A 23,466-nucleotide genomic window follows, 5' to 3' on the forward strand; every position below is an offset into this window, starting at 1 on the left:
GTTCAGTTTTGGAGATGAGATCAGATCAGAACAGATTGTTAAACACTTTATGAGTTAGACCTCAGATCGGCTTTGCAGATAGTCCGACCCTTGGAATCGAGCGACGAGTAAAACAACAAGTTATCTCGAGTTATCGGATTTTGTTTATGTCTTTTTTTTTAATGGTTTATAACATTTTAATATGTTGCAACAAAACAAGTGCACCTATCAAAATGCTATTACTGAGGGAATTGACTGTAAATTTTAATTGAGGGTTACTGAGGGTTGGACGGAGCTGCAGTTGAACATGAGGCCTCTCATATTCTTTATCGTGACGACAAATCACAAAACCTGACAGCGCGTAGGACAACACAAATTGCAAAAAAGAGAGCAGAAGAAGAAATCCCCAAATCCAACCAATCAGTGAGGAGCCTCCATAAGTGTTTTGTTTTGTGAACTCACACCAGCATAGTGGTGACTAGATGATGAGTGCATTTTCATTTTGGGGGTGAACTATCCCTTTCACTGTGGTTGCACCCATAGATATTGCACCATTCTATTTCCATGTCTGGGATCTCTGCTGCCCCCTGGCGGAGCTGTGCCGGCAGGACGTCCCTCCCGGGCCGGATGTTGACAGTAGCTCTGGCAGCTCAGACAGGAACAGCTGGAGAAGAACAACAAAGGCACCGACGACGACACAAACTGCAGATGTCCGTGTAGCACAAGCTCCGTCTGTCCGTGACACCTCCACCAGTTCCGGGGACACTTCGAGCTGCTTCCGGGGACACCTCGTCCCGCTGACTCCGACCCGACAGGTGATAGGCGTCCGTTGTTTTTGTCCTCTAGCTGCTAGCTTGTTTTCATTAGCACTGCTAGCTCAGAGGCTAACTCGACGTTAGCTTCCGTCTCGCTGGGCAACTGACGAGCTAACTGCGCTAAACCGCGACGAGAACCAGCCCAGTCCTCTCCCAGTAAGATGTGTCCACGACCAGTTTGGACCAGGAGCTGGTTCAGCCTCTCAGGGGGTCGTGTTATTCGAGTATTCGTCACGGACAGCTTTTATTTTCAGAGCTGCCATGTTTATTCAACACAACACAGTGCAGGGACATGGAGTTCTGCTGTAGCAACAACAACACGTCGAAATGATACTTATAATAAAATGATAATCATGTCAGTTCACAGTGTAGTTTTATTTAAGTTAAAGGCTTTAAAGTTATATTCCTGTTGAAAACAATCAGTTAAATATGAGACATTGAGCTGATTTACTTCAGTTCACTGGTGGCAAACACTTGAAACAGGTTTCTGATGTCATTCAATCAATCAGTTAGACTTTATGTGTGCTTTTGTCTTTACAATCCATTTATTTTCTTTCAAAAACAATGTGAACAGTAACTGAGCAAACGCTGTCATAACTCTCTTACATTTGAAATAAGAAAACACCATAGGGAAGTTAAAATAAATACATTGATAAAGATAAAATAAATGCTATGAGGATTAAATAAAACCAGGGGTAAATAGTAGTATATTAAAGTGAAAATAAATACGTAAGTAAATCATTGAATAATTCAATTAAATAGCATAAATGAAGGATCTGTAAAACAGTCTATGATGTATAAATGAATGGATAAACTAAATTCAGTTAAAAGCCTGAATAATAAGAGTTTCCCTATTGCTTTTATATTTGAGTATTGGAGTAACGTAGATAAAATCCTGCATGTGTGTGTTTATATGGTGACGTGCCTGTCTATCATAATGATGTCTTTGAAATATATATCCATTTATGTGTAACTTCTGTTTTTAGTTCACTTTCCAACAAAACAATATGTGTAACTTCTGTTCTGTTCCCCCCACATTAGATCAGTAATTTTCCAGAGATCTAACAATGGGGCGTATCTTCCTGGACCACATTGGCGGAACACGCCTCTTCTCCTGCGCCAACTGCGACACCATCCTGACCAATCGCTCTGAGCTCATCTCCACACGCTTCACAGGAGCCACAGGCCGAGCGTTCCTCTTCAATAAGGTACAGTGCAAATCCATGAAGAGAGAGATGGATCACACACTCAGGATACACACATTCAGTATCTCATTCCTGGCTTTGAAACCCCATGCGTGTGCTTGTGTCTGGAAACCTTTAGGTGGTGAACCTGCAGTACAGCGAGGTCCAGGACAGAGTGATGCTCACCGGCCGGCACATGGTGAGGGACGTCAGCTGCAAGAACTGCAACAGCAAGCTGGGCTGGATCTACGAGTTTGCCACCGAGGACAGTCAGCGGTACAAGGAGGGGCGTGTCATCCTGGAGAGGGCGCTGGTCCGGGAGAGCGAGGGCTTCGAGGAGCACGTCCCCTCCGACACCTCATGAGCCTCTGAGTGTGAAACCAACTTGAAGGCTCACTCCCGGGCACTCCTTTTCCCTCTGCTCTACCCCCTTTGCCCCTGTGCTGCATGGCGCCACCTGTAGACTTTGTGCTCAGTGAAGTGATGGCTGACCACTCCCTCTCACCCTCCATCCCCCCTTGTCTCTGACCCATGACCTTAGACCTCTGCTGATTAGAAAATTGGCTTCACTGCTCAGTAGGCTTCCCCCAGCAGATACTCCCTGATAGATGTGTCGCAGGGTGCACCCCCCACACCCCCATCCCTCCAGAACAGCAGGGGGCACTGTTGTAACTTCACTTTTTTACGTGTTCATGCGCAGTCACTCAGTCTCATCATCGCTCCACAAGGCATGCTCCACACTTTTTTGGTATAATAGTAGAATACGTGCACGTGAATAGACATCATCAGTCACTGGTTGTTTTGCTTACTTAGATAACTGTAAACAAAAGTTAGAGATGAGTGTGTTCATCTTTCTCACGCTTAGGCAAAGCAACCAGCCCAGTTCTACACTGCAATGTTAACCGAACCACATTTCTTTATTGGGGCTTGTGTCGTGAACTTGGTCTCTCAGTATCCGTCATTAATGAGCCCCAAACACAGTGAAGAGAGGTAGTTGTAATTTTATTAGTCTTTATTTTACCGAATGCAAAAGTGTTTTCAAATTTCTGTTCACATCCAAATGATACAGCACAGATTGATGTCATGTGTAAGTATTCATTGTAGTGTTTTGATCATGATGATGGGCAGGTTTCGGATGATGTCACATTGTTTTGATTGACAGGGCATTTTTGGGGATGAACACAAAGTGGCTTTAAAAGGTCCCTGTTGTTCCCAGTTCGTGGTGTGGAAGTGAGCTCCTGTGCCCAGTAGGAAACTCGTGTTGATCTGGTACAGAGTTCAACCAATCAGCGTCTGTTACTATGGATTCTGTGCCTGTGTGTCTTCAGCGTGTCGAGCGGTGACGAGCCAACGGGGCCTCGGGAGTAACACAATACAGGTTTAACAAAGAGCCCATTCTCTATCTCAACACAGTTTTTGAAACGACAACAAACCAAAAACATCCTTTATAATCCTGATATTAGGGCACATTTCATTGAGGCGACTCGTTCCTTACAATGCAGAGCTCTGGACTAACAAGTCTTTAAAATCTGCCCTGTGTCCCTGCCCCTGTTTTATACCACCGTTGCCCTGTGAAGATTTGAAAATGTCACACTGTTAGAAAAAAGAAATCTCAGTTTTCCTGACATTTGAGGTTATTTTTGGAAGCGCACTCGCAGCGCGTGCATCGTGGCCCCGGTGTAACATTGTGCCGTTTCAGATGTGGTGAAAGCCCGCAGGCGTTACCAGAATGGAACAGCCTTCACAAGTGATGCTGTTAATGCTTGTCCTCGCCTTTGCAAGGTCATTTGAGAGGGTGCACGTGTCATTTCTACACTAAAACACAGAGAGGAGGCTGACACCATCCATATCAGCAAGTCAACGGCCATGACAGAATATATTTATCAGTTATTGTTCACTTTTAGCGACTGATTTTATTTTATTTTTTTCCTGATTGGAGGTTGAAAGGAAGTTGTTTTCTTGAATGGCTACGGATGGATTTTTCTCTGGTGTGATTTCTAAATAAAGATGCAGTCTTGCTGGGTTCAATTCATCATGTCTGTGCTTGTTTTGTAGCTTTCTACACACTTAAACGATAATTATTATACATTTTCAAATGAAATACGCCGTCCTACATGAAATTTGTGCTCAAGGTAAATCAGATTTATAAACTTCAGGTTTGGCCTGTGGGTGGCAGCAGAATACTGACGCACAGGATGATCTCTGTGGATGTTTTCCCATGGAAGCATGATGCTGAGTCCCTCGCCTGCCTCTGACGTTAGCTCCCCTCACCTGGTTCGTGGAGCTTCACTGCAGGATTGAAATAGAAGGATGTTACTCGCTGGGACGGAGAAAATGAATGAAATCTGATGGATTATGTAAAGTCAAATAAATGCCCTATTAAGGCAAAAAAACAGAATGAGCAGTTAGGGAGAAAATGTGAAACATTCGTGACCAATAACACATCACATCCAGACTATAATCCTTAATCCCACCTACTCTGCACTCACTGTGAATCACCCACCATGCAGAGGTTTGACTGCATTTTGGTTTATAAATAGGCAATGACGTTTCAGCCCTAATCCACCCACTAATATTGCAGTGCTGCCACAGAGTTATTTATAGCCGTGATCCTGTTGGAAGGCCTCTTTGTTGGTGTGTCTGTCACAACGGTGAGATCAACAACAGGTCTGCTTCTCTGCAGTCACTCCTGCAGGCGCCCTGCACTGAGCATGCAGCACTAAACTTAGCTCTCATAAATATGAATTAAGGTCATTGAACAAAATAAACTGTCCCGGGTTATTTTAGTAACCAACAGCAGTTGCTTTCCTTTTCCTTTTTTTTCGCCTTTGCCAGGGATCTAAAGGATTAATGGATTGAGAAGACTGATGTTTTTATGAGCATATCCAGTGCCATTTAAATGCCGGACATGACTAGAGGCAAAAAGGAGGCTCTGTCTCCAGAGAACTGACTGTCCTGCTTCATAATTCATAGTAGTCTCGGACTTCGTCCCTGCATAACCTCAGGGTTGTCTGCCGTCTTTATTGAAAAAGCCATATGGTCAGATAAGGATAATGACACCGTCCTGTTGATCCTATTAGTGTGCATGAGATTGGAAAGACACGGCACCAATCTGGATGTGGCAGTCTTTTGTGTGTGTGCTTACAAGGAGACCTATTTTTCCACTACCCTTCAGAGACATCCAGTCCTCTTGGGACATTAGGATTCTCTCAAGACGCAAACGTCCGGTTCTTATATCCAACTAGTCTAATACTAAGCTCTGGCTTTTAGAAACAAGTCCAACAGCAGGAGAACAACATGAACGAGTGAAATGATGACATCTGCGTCTTCCTTTCAGCCACTGTCGAACCCATCTGAGCAAATTTGAAGTGTATTCAGATGCAGAGGATTATTTTTGATTGAAGAGACCAAAAAAAAGAACTGGGAGCATAATTGTGCCCTTAATTGGCCAGTGATTCATCACCATCCCCAGTTATTTTAGTTCACCCTCACCTTTTTGTCTTTTTCCGTTTACACGTGATATCACCATCACACCCCCCCCCTATCCCTCAGATAGAGCAGCGATATATAGAATGTAGAAATAAACTTCTCTCATTCCCCTCCTCTCTCTCTTCATACACACACACACACACACACACATACAGACAGAGCAGTGACATCATTCTGTCAGCGGGAGAAAATAGCATGCTTTCCATTGACATCACTCCACATCCCGTTGCTAGGAGACAGGGGAGTCAACATTAGTTACTATGGCGACTGCTCTTCACCTTCAAAGCTCCTGACCTTCTTCGTCGTCTGTGGCGGACAAGAACATATTTGTATGTGTGCACGCAAAACAGCCAATGAAGACTATACTCCCTGGTGTTGTGTAACATGAGCGTTCAAGGTCTTGACTCAGCCGCTGCAGCGTAGGGGTTGATACAGTCGATTAAAGCAGTGACGAGAGAATGCGTGAGATGACGGGGAGCAGCTGAGAGGCATATTGTCAAACTTCCTTTATAAAGTAGTGACAACACTGTTATGTATCTAACAAGGGCCAGGGAGCCCTAAAGGTTCTTGAGGGGGTTCTGGGAGGGTCCCAGGCAGAAAGGGAATCATTTATCTTCACTATCATTTAATTTATAAGTAACAGACTGACATAATGTATATGACTACTTTGGTTTTTGAGTTGTATACACTTCCTGCAATAAAACAAAATGTTTGAGAAACAAGGGCCAATAATATTTAAAACTGATGACACCATCAACCTAATGACGGTGATATGAGCTATTCAATTTTTTACCCAATAAGATCAGGTGAGTTGTCAGGCGGTAGTCGACATTTGCAAAAAACTTGAAATAAGAACGTCTGGAAATCCAACTGAATTGACACAGTATATTTATTCAGAGATATATATACATATATATATTCCTTTCAGAGACGGACTGACAACAGTGTCCACTGTGTGTACCTGAGGACAGTGACATTAATGAGGTCCAGCATCAGCAAGTGATTGTAAAATGAGCGACACAAGACAGCACAGGTGAACAGGTAGCTGAGCGTGTTGAGGATATGTGGACAGAGAACAGTGTTTGGTAAACTACAACATGCTGCTGAGAAAAGTGTTAACAGCGGATCACAGTGACTGAAACCAGCCCCTTCACATGAACTACAGGAGCTTCAGATTCACATAAAAAAAGGAAAGACGCTTCACACAACTTCTATATAGTGCGGTCGATCATGAAAGACGCTTATATAACAAACTAGGGTTGAAGTTGTGAGCTAGATCCCACACTGCACAGTGGCGGTGAAACTGCTAAAGGTCGTCAGAGACGCGAAAGTTCCCCGACCCAGAGGATGAACGTGGTTTGAGACGGCATCGAGCTCAGTGGCAGCGAGTCAGTGGCTAAAAGTGAGGTTGAAGCACTGCTCCAGTCTTGTTTCAATTTCTGTCCTTTTTTGGCACAATTGGGAGACGCTTTCTCAGCTGTCACTCGCTAATTGAGTTTAGCAGGCGCATCAATGCCAGTCCTCTAGAGAGTGACAAAGGCAGAGGTGGGCATTACAGGGCTTTTTTGGATTAGGGTGAGTTGAGGGCCAGTTTTCCACTCCAAGTCTGGTCCTCTGTGCCACCCTGCACATTGAAGGGTAATGTTGCCCCAACAGGGCATTCTTCCACCCCAGCACCACCCACTTCCTGCCTCTGCGCGGCATCCCTTCAATCCTAGAAAGGGCACAAAGCTCATCTGCTTCTACGCCTATCCAGACGCCTCAGTCAGATGTTTGATCTTGATGAGTCGCTGATTACAAGCTTGGACTCAGTGGAACTTGCAGAAGAGCTCGTCAGTGGCGAGTGAAGCTACACTCTCCTACTACATTCGGTTTGGTACTGTTTTACATCGCGTCCGCTTCTCTCACATTTGGCTTTTATGCGCAAAAGCTACTTGAGCAAACAAGCAGAATTATATATAAGTTTCAACATAGTATTTTAGAGTGATAAACAACATCACACAAGTTCTTTCTCACGACTAAGTGGGAAATTCCATTCCCCAATTTGTATAAAAGGGCAATTATACCCAGTAAAGGTAAACAGTGGTACATATATACCTGTATACACCTTGATAATTCTCTAGGAATTGTACCCGTCCTATGATGGATTCATTTAATTAGTCTCATCATACTCCCACTAACTACAGTGCTTATTTGAAAATCGGTAAATCAAGTCATCACATGTACATTTGAACTGTACTATGGCTCGGTTCCACATCTTATGAAAAATACAAAATAAAACCAAGGGCAACACAGGATACAGTCAATTAAAAAAATAAGTTGACATGGCAATAGTATAAAAAAAATAATTACTAACAACAATATTCCATGACACATGTCAACACTGAGGTTCTTCAACAACAGATACACCGACAACAAAAGAACATATAAAATGCACAGACAGCAAGCGAATCGACTGTGATTATACAGGAAGAGAATTACAGGGCAGGTGACGCCATGTTTGATGAATTTCTTGAACCCAACACAAGTTTACATAACATTCCTCTTTTTTTTCCTTCAACAGAAAGTTGAGATCTTTCCACTGAAGCCATGCAAACTGCAGGAGAGCACGTACGACTCCCTTTCTAAGGCATGGAGTTCTGACTCCCTCTAAGGGATCCTCTAGCCCTCTTGACTGAACACACAGAGACAATGGAGTCCTCAGCGTCCTCGCCAAGCACCTGCCATTGACCAGTCAATCCAGTCTTCCATCCTCACTGCATCTTCCCATCCTTCTTTTTCTTGTCACCCACATCAGCAGCTCTGGACTTCCAGTATCGATGGCAGGACAACTCCATCAGCTCAACCCCCCCAACCAGCTTCTGCTGGGCCATGTACACTCCAACCATGACCACGAAATAGAGCCTGACTGGAGACCACAGCCACAGGCCGGTGAAGCACAGAGCGATGAAGCTGGTCCAGTACAGCAGCGAGGCGGCTTTGATCAGAGCCACGCGCAGCTCCGTCTTGCAGGGCGGCACACGGGCCACACCTTCTCTGTCGAAGGCCCGGGGCTGGCTGGAGTAGAAGTCGCGGAGACGGACCTCCTTCTCAGCCCAGCGATCTCGACACCAAGACTCTAGCTCTGATGAGCCGGGCAGGGAAGACACTGGGTAGCGGCGGACGTGGAAGTGGATCTCGCGGGGGAAGAGCCCCAGGATCAGGTGGCGCTCTGTCTGGGGGATGTTCTTCGGATAGGCCACTGTGATGTCATGGACAGCATCCAGATTGTCTCCTAAGAAAAAGGACACCATTTCTTAAGTTTAGTTAATAAAAGAACAGCAGAACATGATTTTGACTCCAAGACTTCCCACTTTTAACAGTCCCGACTTGAACTGTGTAGTTCCAGACAGAGACATACAAGGAGACTTCATATTATCCCTTATCACATCCACACTAGTTATTCAACTGTGATATTCACCTTTCAAAATGTCAGCTCCTAACTCAAATACACATCTACCTTTATCCAGAGGCTTAGAGCTTCATCCCTTCAAAACAACCATGAGCTCTATACCATCCTATCATCAGTGCTTGGACAAAACACAGGGAGAACTGAATGAAATATCAAGTGTATAGGACGCCTGCCAGCGCCTGCTCCTGTACAGCTCAGGTCTCTGATGGAAAAAATAGAGCTCAGAGGGGCAGACTGGACAGAGACGACATGTGCAGCATGTTAGTCGGCGCTGCAGAGAGCCCGAGAGGAGAATTAGCTCAGTCTTGTTAAATCATAATGATTCACAGCACCTGCTTGGAGAGTTAGTGCCATGCTCAGCATCCAGGGCGGGTGGGGCTCGAGACGGCGAGACCAGAAGTGGTATTTAAGAACTCTGGACGACTGCCATAATTGGCTCATAGGGAAACAGGCGAATCCCAGGGGTGCTGTAATGGCTGGCAGGAGGATGAATTATAGGTTTGAATCTTCGAATAACAGGTATGATCCCTCTTCTCAAAACAGCGTCAGTGGAATAACTAGTCATTATAGTATGTCAATTTCCCCTGGTTATGCTGACGTTGTGTTTCCATAACTATGACAGGCTGTGTGCCCTACTTATTCTTTTTGCAACCTAATCATTCCAATCATCAAAAAAGAAAATAACACAGCACTGGTCTGTCGTCAACGCTGTTTGTTGCATCACCATCTACAACATTTTTAGCAGATTTTTTAAGAGGACTATTGTCTTAACATGATTTCAGAAAAGTGTTGAAGTGGATCCCAGCTGACCTTTTCGCAGTCTGTCCACGATGAAGGTGAATCCAGTGGTTCGTGGATGCAGCACATACTCGAACTTTGGCAGGTTGTTCTGGGCGGCAAACACATCACTCTTTGCTCTTGTGTTTTCTGCAGGAGACAGACACAGTGATAAATCTCGAGAAGACACATACACTTTCACAAGTACATTGTGCTAAAAATGTTTTGTTTTCTCAGTAGGATGCAATCAGTAATTTTATATATAGACTATCTACTTTACAGTTACAACCAAGTGAAACTATTTAACCCTTATAACTATATTAGGGGGTAAAAAGCTCCAATACAGATATGTTAAATTTAAAGCAATTTGGCAACGATTCCTGAGATGTTGGTAAAATGTAACTGAGGCTTGATATTTTACAGTTTAATCAAAGTTAATTGTAAACTACTGAAAAGAAAACAAATATAACCGAACATAGCGAGCATAAATTAAGAAACTTTTGGGGTAAAATGTTAACAAATGCACATACACATACATGCATATTCTATACGACAGCCTGACACTGTATAGACGTTAGGAACTAAAACAAGAGTGATACAATCTCAAAAATAAGCTGGAAAAACAACGGGATGTGACATCATTTATGAAACACATCCTCCAGTGACAAACACTTACACATTTGTAAAAACCAGAGCGGTACATAAACACAGGAAAGATGAGTGTTTATTAACCAGACATTCCTCAGGAGCTAGTTGCAGGAACATGTAAACTATATCATGACTCATTAATCATATTATGTAACAAGCAGCTGCTTCAGACACAGAGTGGTAGTATGGACAGACCTCTGCTGATCAGGCCTCTGTTCCCTCGAGGGGACGTACTGAACTTGTAACTCTTATGCAATCTTTCAATCAATTTAGTTTGTAGAGGGTCTCAAGTACATCCAGTACCTGTTCATGAAGCTGGAGGTGTGCGTGTGCAAACTAACATGCTTTAGTTATGCAACGTGTCAGAGTTACATGCTACTTTTTAAATTGTGTTTGTAAATCAGTTGATTATAATTCTGTTAATTCATTAGGACCAACTGGCACACAGGCACTGGTAAGGAGGATATTAGGTTAGATTCCACAAGAATGGATTGTGAAACAGTGATACCGTGAAACCTTTTATTATCCGACAGTTGTCATACCGTGAAAGTCTCCTACAGTTGCAACCCTACTCAGAACATACTGTATACATAACGCCACAATAAGCCCAGTGGTTTAAGAGACTTAACTGCAGACGCAAGCTCGTGCAACCACACGCGCAAGTACAACCGCGACATCAAAAGTGAAACAATCTTTTAAAGCCCTAAAGCTGCCAGCCAATTATGATGTAACAAAACTGGACCCCCTCATGACATCACGAGAGGTCATGACATCATGAAATGTAAAGAGAAGTTAAGCTTCCCCTAGAAAAGCTGCTCTAGACTCTGATTGGCTTAATTGTGATCCAAAGGGGCTTTGGACACCCAAGATCAGAGCATTCCTGCAGAAATGACTGTGTGGGGGGTGTGTCGGGGGATTTGACTACGTCTTATCACTTTGAAATTATGTTTGCGTAACAGTGTCAGGTGTCAGGCCCCACTGAGCTCCACAAACTGGCTGGTGGACGACACATTCTGAGAATAACAACTGAATTGTGAGCCAAGTGTTGCACGTATGGATGGAGCGATGCGGTTTGGACTTCTCACCAGTGAGGTCTGTGCCTTCTGGGAACAGCAGCAGCTGCAGTGGCTCTCTGATGTCACAGAAGTAGTCCAGCATGTTCTCCATGTGTCTCTTGTCCGCCTCCCAACGACGCTGAATAAAGACAAAGCAGGCCACCTGCATTGCCCAGCCTGGAAAAATACACACAGTGCATTGTCTTTAGTGACTGATTACATCTCGTATTCAAGTGACTGTGCAACACTTTTTTAAGAATTGTCCTTGAGATCTGGGACATTTGCATCATGCTCAATGATAACTTGCTGGTGGAAGTGTTTGCAGGAAACACTAGAAATACCAGTCTCCAGTTGGAAGACTCAGCCACCCAGTGCAGTTTCAGTAATCACTAAAAATATGTTCAGACTTGTGAGGTCACCGTGACTTTTGACCACTGAAATCTGATTAATTCATCTTTGTATCTACCTGAGTGTTTTGAAATTGAATAAATTCCCTCAAGTTGTTCACAACAATGGGACATACACAAGAACAAGCAAAAATGTATCACCTCCGGCCACTAGTTGTCGCTGAAGTGGAGGCATAAAAATTGCGTATTTCTTTGCTTATATAAACTGGCCTGTGTTTTCCTATCTATTCTATATGTCCACATTTTAATGATTTCCCCTCCTCTTCAATGTAAACTACTTTGAAGAAATGCTGTTTGAAGAAAAGATTATATTTTAGTATGCAAAGTTGTGCAAGTTTGTATAAGCAGGTTGACAACTGTACACGCACCAAAGCCAGGCACAGCCTTGAGGATAGCCTTGAGGCAGATCTTCTCCAGGCGGAGGTAGCTGTATCTGAGCAGACAACACCAGAGGAACATCCAGTCCAGGCGCGTGCGGTGGTTCATGATGATCACGCTGCGCTCCCCCGGAACGAAGCCATCCCCTGTTATCACCACCTTAACCCCAAACACCAGCTCCAGCAGGGCCTGTAAAGCGCAGAGTAGTGGGGATGGAAGGAGGATAAAAGAAAGTAGTGCGAAGGGGGAGGAATGGAAAGAAGAGTGGGTAAGAGATAGAAACGGATTTAAAAAAGGATGAAGAGGGAGAGAGGAGAGACTGGGAAGAGGAATGGTGGCAAGATGAGTTTAAGAGAGAAAAGAGTCAGATGAAAATGAATAAATAATGCTATTCATTTTTGTTGCCACTGTAAACAAGATTTGCATATATTTTCTCAAGGGCAGTCTGAATAAATGAAGTGTACTTCTGACAAAAATAAACAGGGAAGAATAAATAAAGCTGGAGATGACGCATCTTATCGTAGCTGTGTCAATTAGGTGACTTCAGACCATCTGGCACACACAGAATTAGGCTCGGTAAAGGCCGGGGTACACACCACAGGCAGGGTGAGCCAGGTAGCGACGAGGCGATCCGTGATCCAGCGGTACCAGGCAGGAGACAGCAGCATGAGGGGCAGAGCTGGGCCCAGCATGAATATACTTCCGAAGAAACTACCCAAAAACAGGGTCACCATAAAGTAGAGGCCCCGCACCGACACAGCCATCTGTGGAGAGATGAAGGAGACGAGGTTAGTTGGAATATAGGTCACACAGCTAAGCAAAATGTGAGCTGAAGATAGGAATAAAAACAAATTTAAAATAATGTTGATGGAATGTATTCCCGTCTTGCTACTATGGAAAGGCGCTGAAGTGGAGCTCATCAATACTGAAGCCTGCTGTTCTGTTGTTCTTCCGACATATTTTCCCACAAACAGTGGAAAATCCAAGGCAGACATTCCACGGCAGGAATGTAAATAGGAGAATCTTTCTGACTGCGGTTAACAAATCGAGGGTGCGTGGTCACTAAATCAAGTGTGGCTGTGGCTTTGGAATGATTAACTCAACGTTTAGTGGCGCAACCTTTGAGACACTTTTTCTGACATGAATCTCCAACAGCCACACTCGGGTTGAATGCTGCCACCAACCAGTATTTTCGGTCTATAAGAATTTGTCATTTTTTTCAGTCCAAGTAACAACTGGCCTCTTAGGGAAGACTTCAACTTCAAAATGCCAAAAACCTGTTTTGTGTGTTCATCATGATATTGAACTTTAACCACCAAAATCTACAGTTCATCCTAGAGTCCAAGTGTGTGTTTGTACCAAATTTGAAGAACTCTCCTAGTTATGATATTCTCAAGATCAAAAACAAGATCAACAAAGAGGTGTTCCTGACAACTTGCGTTCACAAGATCAAAAACGTGTTATGAGAGGTCATATCGACCTTCGACCATGAAAAATCAAATCAGTTCATCCATGAGCCCAACTGAATGTTCTTACAGAATTTTTAGAAATTCCCTCAAGGTGTTCTACTCAACACGTCATGTTAACAAGAAGGTGACGGACAGACAACCCAAGAAAACAATGCCTCTGTCCACTAACTGCCGTCGGTGCTGTGGCAAAAATATCGTAATAAAATTCAACTATAACCAACAAAATATTTTCCATAACTTTTTAATGTAACAGGAAGTTTCAACAAATGCTGCCAGGTCATTATTTTAGTGACACAACCATAGATAGCTATCCTGGAGTCATTATAAGCCCATACACCAGTAGGGTCTTTGACACTAATGTAAGCATGACACGGTCATTTTGAAAACAGCTGATGTAACACACACAACTGTATAGAGATCAGTAACCTGGATGAATGTAAAAAGAAGGGTAGACTGAATGCTAGTTAAGCCACAGAAATACCTCATTAGATCCCTGAGGGAAGATAAAAACAAGTAACAGGACCTTCAATTGTCTATGACCTAACAAATACGTTTATAGGGGCTCATACGGACATACCAATGGGGGATCAGTTGTCACTTCAATGACATCAGTGGTGACCTCTTCAGCATCCAATGGTAATACTAAATGTGGATTATATCTGTCTTGAAAACCCCTACATACCTCTGGTACACCCAACTAAGGTATTTTAACTTTATTTTTCCTGGTACGACAGGACAGGCTTGATTATCTCTCTAAAAGTCCTGTTCATCTTGTTGCACCTGCTTTGGCTGTACTTTATTAGTACATGAACTTTGGTGACCTCATGTAGTACATAGTATGGGATAGATGTTCAGAAACACATAAAATATCCAAAGTTTTTATAAACAAAGACAAACACCAGATTTAACTAAACTTAAGCTTAGAACTACAATTGGATCAGTACCTGCAGGTGTAAGGTGAAGGTTACAAGGAGAATTACGCTGAGTCATGATCTGATTGAATCCCTGCCTTGCTGACGTATGGTAGTCTGAGCCACGTCATCCAACAGGTGCTTTCTTATTAAATGTTAACAGTGATTAACACCCTTTCACCTCAATTACGATTATGATTGCACAAGCATTTGGTTGAGACTACCTGACCCCAACACGCCCATCTTCTTGCTTACGTCGACAACCTCTGTGTCACCGTGACGCAGCAAGTCTCACCAAAGTGGCTGAAGGTGCAATTAAAAAAAATGCAAGTCTGTTTGCGTGCATGTTTATGCTGGCAATGAGGGTTTAAGGGTTACTGGCTTTAACAACGGAAAATGTGAGGCATGAGACAGGTGAGGAAACAAGGCTTGCTCAGCACAGTTGCCACAATTAGACTATGTCCCCACGCACACAAAAAACACACCCTTGGGTGGCTGCTGGAACATTCAGAGTCAGTTAACACACGCAGCACAGAGGCATAACACTCATGGAGTAGGAGATGTGAGAATTGAATGGAATTATGAACATTAAAGTGTTAAATAAACATGTTTTTGTTCTGCTTGGCATGTGCACCAGGGACCCAACACTATTTACGTAAGGCATCCAAGGAAACGCTTTTGTTTTCATACTCCAAAGCTAGCACACGCTGTTAGTTTGATTTATTCCCATCCATCTGGGTTGGTTTAACATTTTCACCGATGTAATTATCCTGAAAGCACTGCCCGAAACACACCAGCAGAGGCAACACACAGCATACTCCCCATAGTCCAAGTCTGAATTCTCTGGCAATCATTTTACATTCCTCACTTTAAGCCAAGAAGAGCAGACATCCCAGTAGAGCATAGCAGAGTGAAGAGGTCAAGCATGTCTAGGCTAAACAATGTGCTTAGGTGGTGTGTGTATGTGTAAGAGGATGAAAGAGAGGAAGGATGATGAAATAGATAATTAAACTGCAAACAGATTTAAGTGCAGGTCTGTTTATTGATCTAAAGGGCACTTGGAAGAATCCAAATCCATTCCAACAACGTCTTCATCGTCTACATCTCTTCTACATCTCTTCATCTCTTTTTTTCTTCCCAAAAAATACAGTAATTATTATTATTGTAATTAAGGCTTCAGTTACATGAACTTGCATTCAGAAAATAAACAAATGCAAATCGTTCTGAGGAAAATAACTACTTGATGAGCAGAAAATGACCAAAACTTGATAAACAGCAAAACACTGTGTTTGCACAACTCATTGGCATTATATAAACTTTGTTATATTACTATTAATTAAAAATATATTGCGATAATTACTGACATCGTTTTATTGCCTAGGCCTAGCTGATACCAATATGTAATTGAAAGGCTTATATCAGTCAATGCTGTGATTCACACCAGACGCGGCTCCAGAGGATAACAGATGACATTTAAGCTAAAAACATGGTTTAAAATAAATTTGTTTGTTTTGAGTCGAATTTGATGTCGGGATTTACGGACACTTAGATGACACCACATGAGCAGTATGGAGGTTTTATGGCTTTGCTCTTTTATTTTTTACGTTTTAATAAGTGGTCGCCATTTACTTCAATTGTATTGGATTTGGCTGCTTGTCTGTCCCTGGAACTCCAAGTGTCTTGTGGACTCGAACACTTAACTAAACATAATACAGAAGGCTTAACAGGCTGAGATGATTATCACCTCCCAAAGAAGATTATGTTGTAGGGCATGTTTGTATGTATATTAGGGTAGTTAGCAGGATTATGCAAAAACTACTGCTACTCCAAAATTACCACAACATTTTTAAGGCTGCAGTAAGTGTCAGGGAGGAACCCGATCAGTTTTTACGTGGATCTGGATCACGTGGCAGATCCAGCATTTTTCCATATCACCTTGTTTAACATTGAAAGATAAGGCTTTTACGGGCTTGCACATTTCCCCAATGTGGGACTAATAAAGGATTATTTTATTTAACGTAGATGCAAAAAAAAGCTGGAACATTTAGAAGACTTATATCTATGCAAGTTCAATTTGCTGCAGATCCAAATTTAAGGAAATGGGTCCAGTGGATTTAACTGAGGTTTTATAAGGGGACTGTTGGGCTTTGGCAGGGATGTGCACTTTCTGCAAGTTCATTTGAGAGCAATGGAAAATCTGTTTTTCAGGAGAAACTTTTTGTTGACACTGTCCTTTAGTGACCTTCAAGCAGCCCCTGGGGGATAGATACACTGTGCAAACATACTGAACACAGGTATAGAAAAAGGTAATATATTCTGACAATAACTCCAGCGTGCACATAACTTTGCTCTTGTTTACATCAACTTTTGTTTTACAGAATTACATATTGACTGATCTAAAGATAAATGATGAGGTGCAGTGACTGGAGCCTCACAACCTGCCATCTCACCTACTTCAACAACCAGTAGTATTTCCTGTGGTCAAATTTGACAGCAATAGGAAAAGCAGACGGGTTAAACCCAAGCCTGCTAGATGAATAATCAAGAGCAGTTTTCCATTAAGTTAGGGTGGGGCAGCGAGAGAGCATCGAGGGTTAGTTAAGGTTTAACCATAGACTGTATGGGTTTAACACGAAGGAGACTGCTTGCACAAACAGGAAGATGTGCACATCATAATCCTTCCTGTTAGCATGAAGCCTGGTTAGTTATTGACATGGCCTTCAGATGCAAATGAGTGACAGCTTTGATGGGAGCGATCAAGACAAGTGTGCAAAGCAAACGTCACACAGTTTACATCATGCGTTAAAACATTAATAACTGCGATTTTAAAACTTAGCACAACTCAGCCCAAAAGTTGCAGTATTCGTAAAATAACGTTAGTGTATATAGCATTCGCTTTGGAGGGGATCAGCCTGCATTGCTAGCTGCTATCAGGGTTAATCTCTGCCTGCAGCGCGCGAATTGTCAACAACAACCGAAGCTGACAACAACAACGTTCATGCTAACAGAGCAAAGCCCTTAAAGGCAACATTTAAACACAAAGCTAGCACATGTTAGCCCGGGTAAACCTGCTCAGTTAGCTGTCGTGCTAACCACAGTGGAACATTCTCTACATGCCGTTGAATGACAACACACCCACCTTTTCGGTTTTCCTCCAAATGCAAGGTTTGCTTGAGGCGAGCGAGCTGCGTTAGCTCCTGTTAGCCGAACCACTCGCTTGCGACATAGCAGCCCAGCCAGTTAGCTAGTTAGCAGCGTGCTAACATGAGCTAAGCTAGCTAGCAGAGGCTTATTTACAAAAAAAAATTACCGCGTTACTGGTCTTCAGGGCGAAAACTGTTCGCGGAGTTTATTAGCGGAGTCTGTCGCGGACTCGGGGTTCCCTCACTTTCTTTATGTTTCTTTACTTTAATATCACTGCAGCTGAAGTGTAGCCGCCATGCTGCTCTGCTAGCGCAACCTGTCACCTCCTATCTTATCTTACACCCAGGCGCAGACAGGGGGCGCTGTTTATAGAATCTGCAGTAACGTGGAAACTACAGAGGCAGAATGAGCAGCAGCAGCAGCCGCACCATGTGCCCTCATTTTAAAGAATAAGTAGATTTCACACACTGATTGTGGATGTGGTCGTTATATTTTAAGCTGTATGTAGAGTTTGAGTCGAGGGTTGCAAAGGGAAAAAGGCAGATCACTCTACTCATGTTCCAATGGTGGAAGAAGTCATCTTTTTTCTCATATAAAACTAAATTTGATACTTTTTCTATCATTATTGCAGTTGAATTAATTTCCTGAGCAACAATGCATTATATTCTTTGCATGTGATCATTTTCAGATTCAAATATTTACTTATTTTCTGTCATTATCTGCCACTTATTAAGCTTCTGGTTGGTTTTCAGGCAATTCTTCCCCTCAGTGATGATGTAGTGCAACTTTAAAAAATGTTTGTATTCGATAAATAAATAAGAATAAATGAAATAAATACAAATGTTGCTCTCAAATATATTTTGTGGACAATATTTCCAATCAAAATGTCATGGAGAAGAAGAATCAGGCGGGACAAAATGGAAATATTCAAGCGACGTGACTTTTTAAAACTATGCTAGAGTTTTAGTAAATCATCCAACTGACTTATTACAACACTCTCTGTCATGTCAATCATAAATAGGCTCTATTTTTTTTACAGCAGACAGTTTGACATGACACAGCAGGAATAGCATAGGTGTAAAATCATAAAGTTAATCACTATCCTATGTTAATTTGATGAGGAACATCTTGGCCTTTGCTAATCCAACTACAGAGATGCACTGAACTCCATATATTCAAGTGATACAGAGATGCATGTGAGAACTGTGAGACTTTATGGAGTTTTTCCTGCCAGCCCCCTGGTAGAAACTCTGTTCGCATCTCACGATGTGAGAAGGCAGCAGGAGATTATCCTGAAGATTCACTGTGAGTGGGTGGATTGATGAGGTTTCTACAACAGATGCAAAACTGAACAAAAAGAAAACAGGTTTCTCTGGATTAAAAAGAGCCGGTGTCACTATTCTATAAACAAATACAAGTGATTTCCACAGCAGCATTTGCACCTTATGTCCTGCCTCCTGCATGCTCTACCCAGATGCCACACCTCACACAAACGCTCCCGAGATTTTCTTGTTGTTGCGGATGCGTTGGATCTCTTGCTGATTTCTTCATATGATAAAGTCAATCTCCAGAAAATGTCCAGGCTCAATTGTCTGCCCTTTATCTAAAGTTTATGTCTGAAAACTGCAAAGTGTGTCAAGTCAAAATGTCTGCTGGGAAATTGGCCAATACAGGTTAAAAATAATAATAACAATAATACACTTATTACTCAAATAGCACCTTTAACAAAAGACAAACTTGTACATCAAAGCAAAATGCAATTGCGAGAGAAATAACAATCGGCAGGAAGCAACGTGACAGGAAGACCAGACGTCAACACTGAGGTTTGTCACACACAAACTTGATCGCATAAAAGCGGTCGAGGGACAATAAATATAGTTAAATAAAAAGGTGATAACAAAATAATAAGACAATAAAAAAGATGATAACAAAGATAATTAACAGCACAATAAAAAAAGAAACAGCACAAAACTACAATACTACACCAAGGTCCATCATTTATACCCTTAGATTAAAACAGTGAATAAGATGTGAACTTTAAAATGTGTTGTATTTATATATGTAGAGCGTTTAAACAACAACTCTTTTCAATATTTGCTTAATAACTAAGTGCAAAGAAAAAGGATCTGGTGCAACAGACACATCTCAAACGTGCATATTAATCAAATAAATATCTGTATTGGTCGAAAAGTGGTTTTGGGCTCCAATGAGAGACGGACATAGAGATTGCAGGTGACAAAAATATAACATTTAACAAATCTGCTGCTATTTAAAGCTGACTGTAAAATGATGATAATTGTTTCAGGTGATGATGTCTCGTGTACCACAGACTTTCCGAGTGGTTGTACCAACTTGTGATGGCGTTCACGAGAATTTTCCCCGTCGGGAGCTAATATTTTGATGATTCAAGACCCCACCCACTTCATTTCAGGAAGTTAACCTCTGCTGTGTCCTAAATGTCTTCAAACACTGAGAGCTACACCTACACTTCATTCTTGTAACTACTTGTTGTGCGCTCAAGGGAGCTTTGCTCAAGTTGCACTGCTCCACCCCAAGATCCCGGTGCTGCTAATCAGTCAGAACTCATTCAGACGTCAGGGCCTGGCATTGACCGAGTCTCCCAACATGGCCTTTTAAAGTAGTGTAAATCCCAGCATGTGTCATATGTTTCTCTTACCCACCGTCATGAGCCGTTCTACTGTTACAAATTACCTCAGCATTCAGTGATGTGCGAGCGCTCGGACCGGTCGACGTGTCTGAGTGTATCCGAGCATGCACATGGAGTTGTGTTGGGTGTGTGTGGCTGCGTGTGCGTGGCTGAGTGAGGTGGACGAGGACTGACAGACAGGGGTAAAAGAGAGAGAGTGCACTTAGTCAAACTCAAGACTTTTCCATGACCTGCTCCCTATGGCATGCACTCTATCTGAGCGACTGAGTGAACTGTATAGCTTTATCAGTATAAACTTCTCAAGGGTCAACGCATCACTTCAGAAGGGATCGGAAAACTCCGCTCCGAAACAAGCTCAGATTTTATTTTTTTTACAGTTTGATGCCAACTCACCTTCCAAAGCAAAGCACATCCACATGATTAATGACGCTTGTCCGAAATAATTTGGCCAAAGCACTATGATCAAGCGCTCCTAATCATACTACCTTTAAGCATTCCAAATATCTGAGCCCTGCGGTAAGAATCACATTCGCTCTAATCCACCAAAAGATAGAAAACATGCTCACTTAAGTTATATTCACTGATAGAGACAACACAGGAGGTCGGCCAAGTAATATTCAAGTGAACGCTCAGACCCAATTAGCAGATAAATGCAGAGACCGGCGAGGTTAATTCTCGTTGGACATGCCGTTCCACTTATGTAAGCCCACGAGGGAGACAGTGACTTTTTTCGGGCATTGTTTTGGTTTATTTTGAGACTATTTATAGCTCCTTAACAAGGCTTTATTGAGAAAAGAACTCATCCAGTTTGCTTTTTTAAACATTCTTGCCTCTCATGAACTCGAGCTCTTTTTCTTGAACTTTCAAAAAGGGCTACGGATGATTTAACCTGTCTTTCAGTGAAGTTCCTTCTCACACTGACAGCACATCTCACCCTTGCACTTGACACCTGAAAGCACCTGACATTCCTGTCTTGTTTTTCTTTTTTAACTGGAACTGGTTTTGCATCCGTTATCTCCGTCTGTGTGTTTCTGATCCTGTCTCCCTTTCTTTCTCCTTTTCCAGCCCCGGTCTCGAGGCAATAAGGATTACAGTGGCTGGGCCATAAAATGGCTATTTATACCAAAAACGGAGGAGCGGCAACCTGTGGCTTTGCACATTAACACATAAAAACTACAGTACGAGGCAGATGCCAGCAGACGTGTATCGATCGAAGCTTTAAAAAGCTGGAGGATGAGATGGACACATAGCTGGAGATCACCATGTTAAACAGAGAACGAGTCCCAGGGTGATCAGACTCATCCATCGAAATATGTGCAGTTGCATTATGTCCTCGAAGGCCGGGGTGCAGACGTGCAGTTTGGCATTCAGGATGTGCCTGAGTCTGATTAATTGTGAAGTCGAGCAGGCTTTGTTGTGAATAGAAATCGTTTCTGGATCTCATGTGGCACTGTGAGGCCAAAAAATGATTTGTCTCAGACTTCTGGAGCTCTGACGTAATCCATGTTGTGTTTGATGTCATTTGGAAAGTACAGTAGTCCTGAGTTGTAACATTTTTATGAGGGCATCATAACACCAAGCAGGTTCCCAAGTGTCGTTTGTGCCGTGGCTGCATTTTACCTTATCTCACTACGTCCTTATCTACATTGGCCACCGAGGGAGACGTCCAGTCTGGGATCTGTGATTTACACACGTTCCCCTCTAGGTGTTCTCTACCTCTTCCACATCCTTCTTTTTCCCTTCCCCTGACTCTTCACCTTCTAATCCTCCCTGTTGTGTGCTTCTCAGCGTATCTTATTCTAGCTCTTCTCCTGTTGACAGTGCCAGATATGTGTCTACTCTCAGTGGGCCGTCTCCAGACAGGTTATAAATAACCAGCAGAGTTTTTTTGCTCCATGTCCTGAGAGCTCTGCTTTCTTCTCACACTTGAGGAACCATGGGAAAAGAATCTTTCCCTTACGCACACGGCGCTCATAATAACAGACACGGTTATACATGAAACCTCGGAGCGCATGCGGCCTGTTTGCACACTTTGCACAAACACACAGATGCGGTTTTGCATGCACACACAGGATAAACCTTTGTGGGGGCTTACACAATGAGGTTGCAGCACTAAAATAGCAAGGTTATAGGAAGAAGGGCAGTGTTTATGATGAAATGTTAACTTAACTTACATAACCTGCTCTGTGGGAATGCAGAGTACATGTCTCCTGTCATGTAAGTATGGGAAACTCGCTGAAACAACAGAACGGGATAAAAGTCTGGGACAGCGAAAAATAGAAAGAACAAGAAAACAAGGGTATTGGAGAGAAGGGCAGAAAAAAATGGCAAAGGAGTGGAAAAAGAGTTCAGAGGATAAGCATTATTTTTCTCCTCCTGACACTTAAGACTAGAGGGGGAGTGGGGGGGTGGGTTATGTTATGGCACATGGAGGGGTTGGTGTGAGTTTATGTGTGGAGGAGTGACAGTGAAACAGTGTTAATGTGGACTATAGTTGGGAGTCGGGGAGAATTCAGGGGTTGGCAGGTCAGACTCCGCTGACACACTGGGATCAGCGATGGGATTGTTTCCATCGGAAAGAATTCCAAGAATGAGTGAGAAGAGCTATCAGTGACTTCACTCAGAGGACCCTAACAACGGGTTTAATACATCGCAGGCGCGCACGCTCTCAGAGATACGGTGCCAACAATGGTGTGCCAGACACTCTCCTTGTTCCCGTATGTCACAGAGAACCCAGAGCTCCTTGTCCGGGGCCAGTTGCAGAATAAACGCTGACACATGGGACCACCGGGTTGTTAATGAGCAGATTTACAGTAAAAATACTTTTACACAAGAGATAAAGTGGTTAGAATCTTTAGTGACATCAACAACAATGGGGCACATCCATGTGGGAGTGTATGAGTTAATTCTCGGAAAAACTTGATGTCCAAGCGAGAATGTTTTCTTGTAACGTGAAACAGCCATGACTAAATAAGCTATCGAGTTTAAGCTCAGGGGAGAAAACGTCTGTAGGAGTTATTTATTTAGATTGTAATGGAGTAGTTTGGGGAAATATGCTTATTCATGCTCCTGCCGAGAGCTGCATAAAAAG

At 42.8% G+C, this 23,466-nt stretch overlaps 2 protein-coding genes across 3 annotated transcripts; one reads left to right on the forward strand and one right to left on the reverse strand.

Moving 5' to 3' along the window:
- Positions 1-631: 631 nt before the first annotated feature.
- On the forward strand, positions 632-4,010 carry ypel5 (yippee-like 5). The gene is made up of 3 exons (XM_061082439.1): positions 632-794; positions 1,836-2,002; positions 2,118-4,010. The coding sequence occupies exons 2-3, from the start codon at positions 1,862-1,864 to the stop codon at positions 2,340-2,342; spliced, it is 366 nt and encodes a 121-aa protein (XP_060938422.1). The 5' UTR covers positions 632-794; positions 1,836-1,861; the 3' UTR covers positions 2,343-4,010.
- Positions 4,011-6,338: 2,328 nt separating this feature from the next.
- On the reverse strand, positions 6,339-18,031 carry lclat1 (lysocardiolipin acyltransferase 1). 2 transcript variants are annotated; one of them, XM_061082246.1, is made up of 6 exons: positions 17,874-18,031; positions 12,780-12,947; positions 12,174-12,372; positions 11,429-11,575; positions 9,729-9,845; positions 6,339-8,741 (listed from the first exon to the last, which is right to left on the reverse strand). In XM_061082246.1, exons 2-6 carry the CDS (start codon positions 12,945-12,947, stop codon positions 8,221-8,223), a joined length of 1,152 nt encoding a protein of 383 aa, XP_060938229.1. In that variant the 5' UTR covers positions 17,874-18,031; the 3' UTR covers positions 6,339-8,220. The 2 variants fall into 2 exon arrangements, with proteins under 2 accessions (XP_060938229.1, XP_060938228.1); XM_061082245.1 differs by having other exon boundaries at positions 17,703-18,031.
- Positions 18,032-23,466: the final 5,435 nt, after the last annotated feature.

Source organism: Limanda limanda, chromosome 12 (assembly GCF_963576545.1).
Source record: "Limanda limanda chromosome 12, fLimLim1.1, whole genome shotgun sequence".
Lineage (NCBI taxonomy): Eukaryota > Metazoa > Chordata > Actinopteri > Pleuronectiformes > Pleuronectidae > Limanda > Limanda limanda.

Bases quoted from the DNA above. Each gene is read 5' to 3' on its own strand.
- ypel5 (XM_061082439.1), top strand. From the start codon at position 1,862: ATGGGGCGTATCTTCCTGGACCACATTGGCGGAACACGCCTCTTCTCC. The intron at 2,003-2,117 runs GTACAGTGCAAA...GGAAACCTTTAG, and splicing joins GAGCGTTCCTCTTCAATAAG to GTGGTGAACCTGCAGTACAG.
- lclat1 (XM_061082246.1), bottom strand. From the start codon at position 12,947: ATGGCTGTGTCGGTGCGGGGCCTCTACTTTATGGTGACCCTGTTTTTG. The intron at 12,373-12,779 runs GTGTGTACCCCG...TGCGCTTTACAG, and splicing joins CCTGGCTCACCCTGCCTGTG to GCCCTGCTGGAGCTGGTGTT. The intron at 9,846-11,428 runs GTGAGAAGTCCA...TGTCTCCTGCAG, and splicing joins AGAAGGCACAGACCTCACTG to AAAACACAAGAGCAAAGAGT.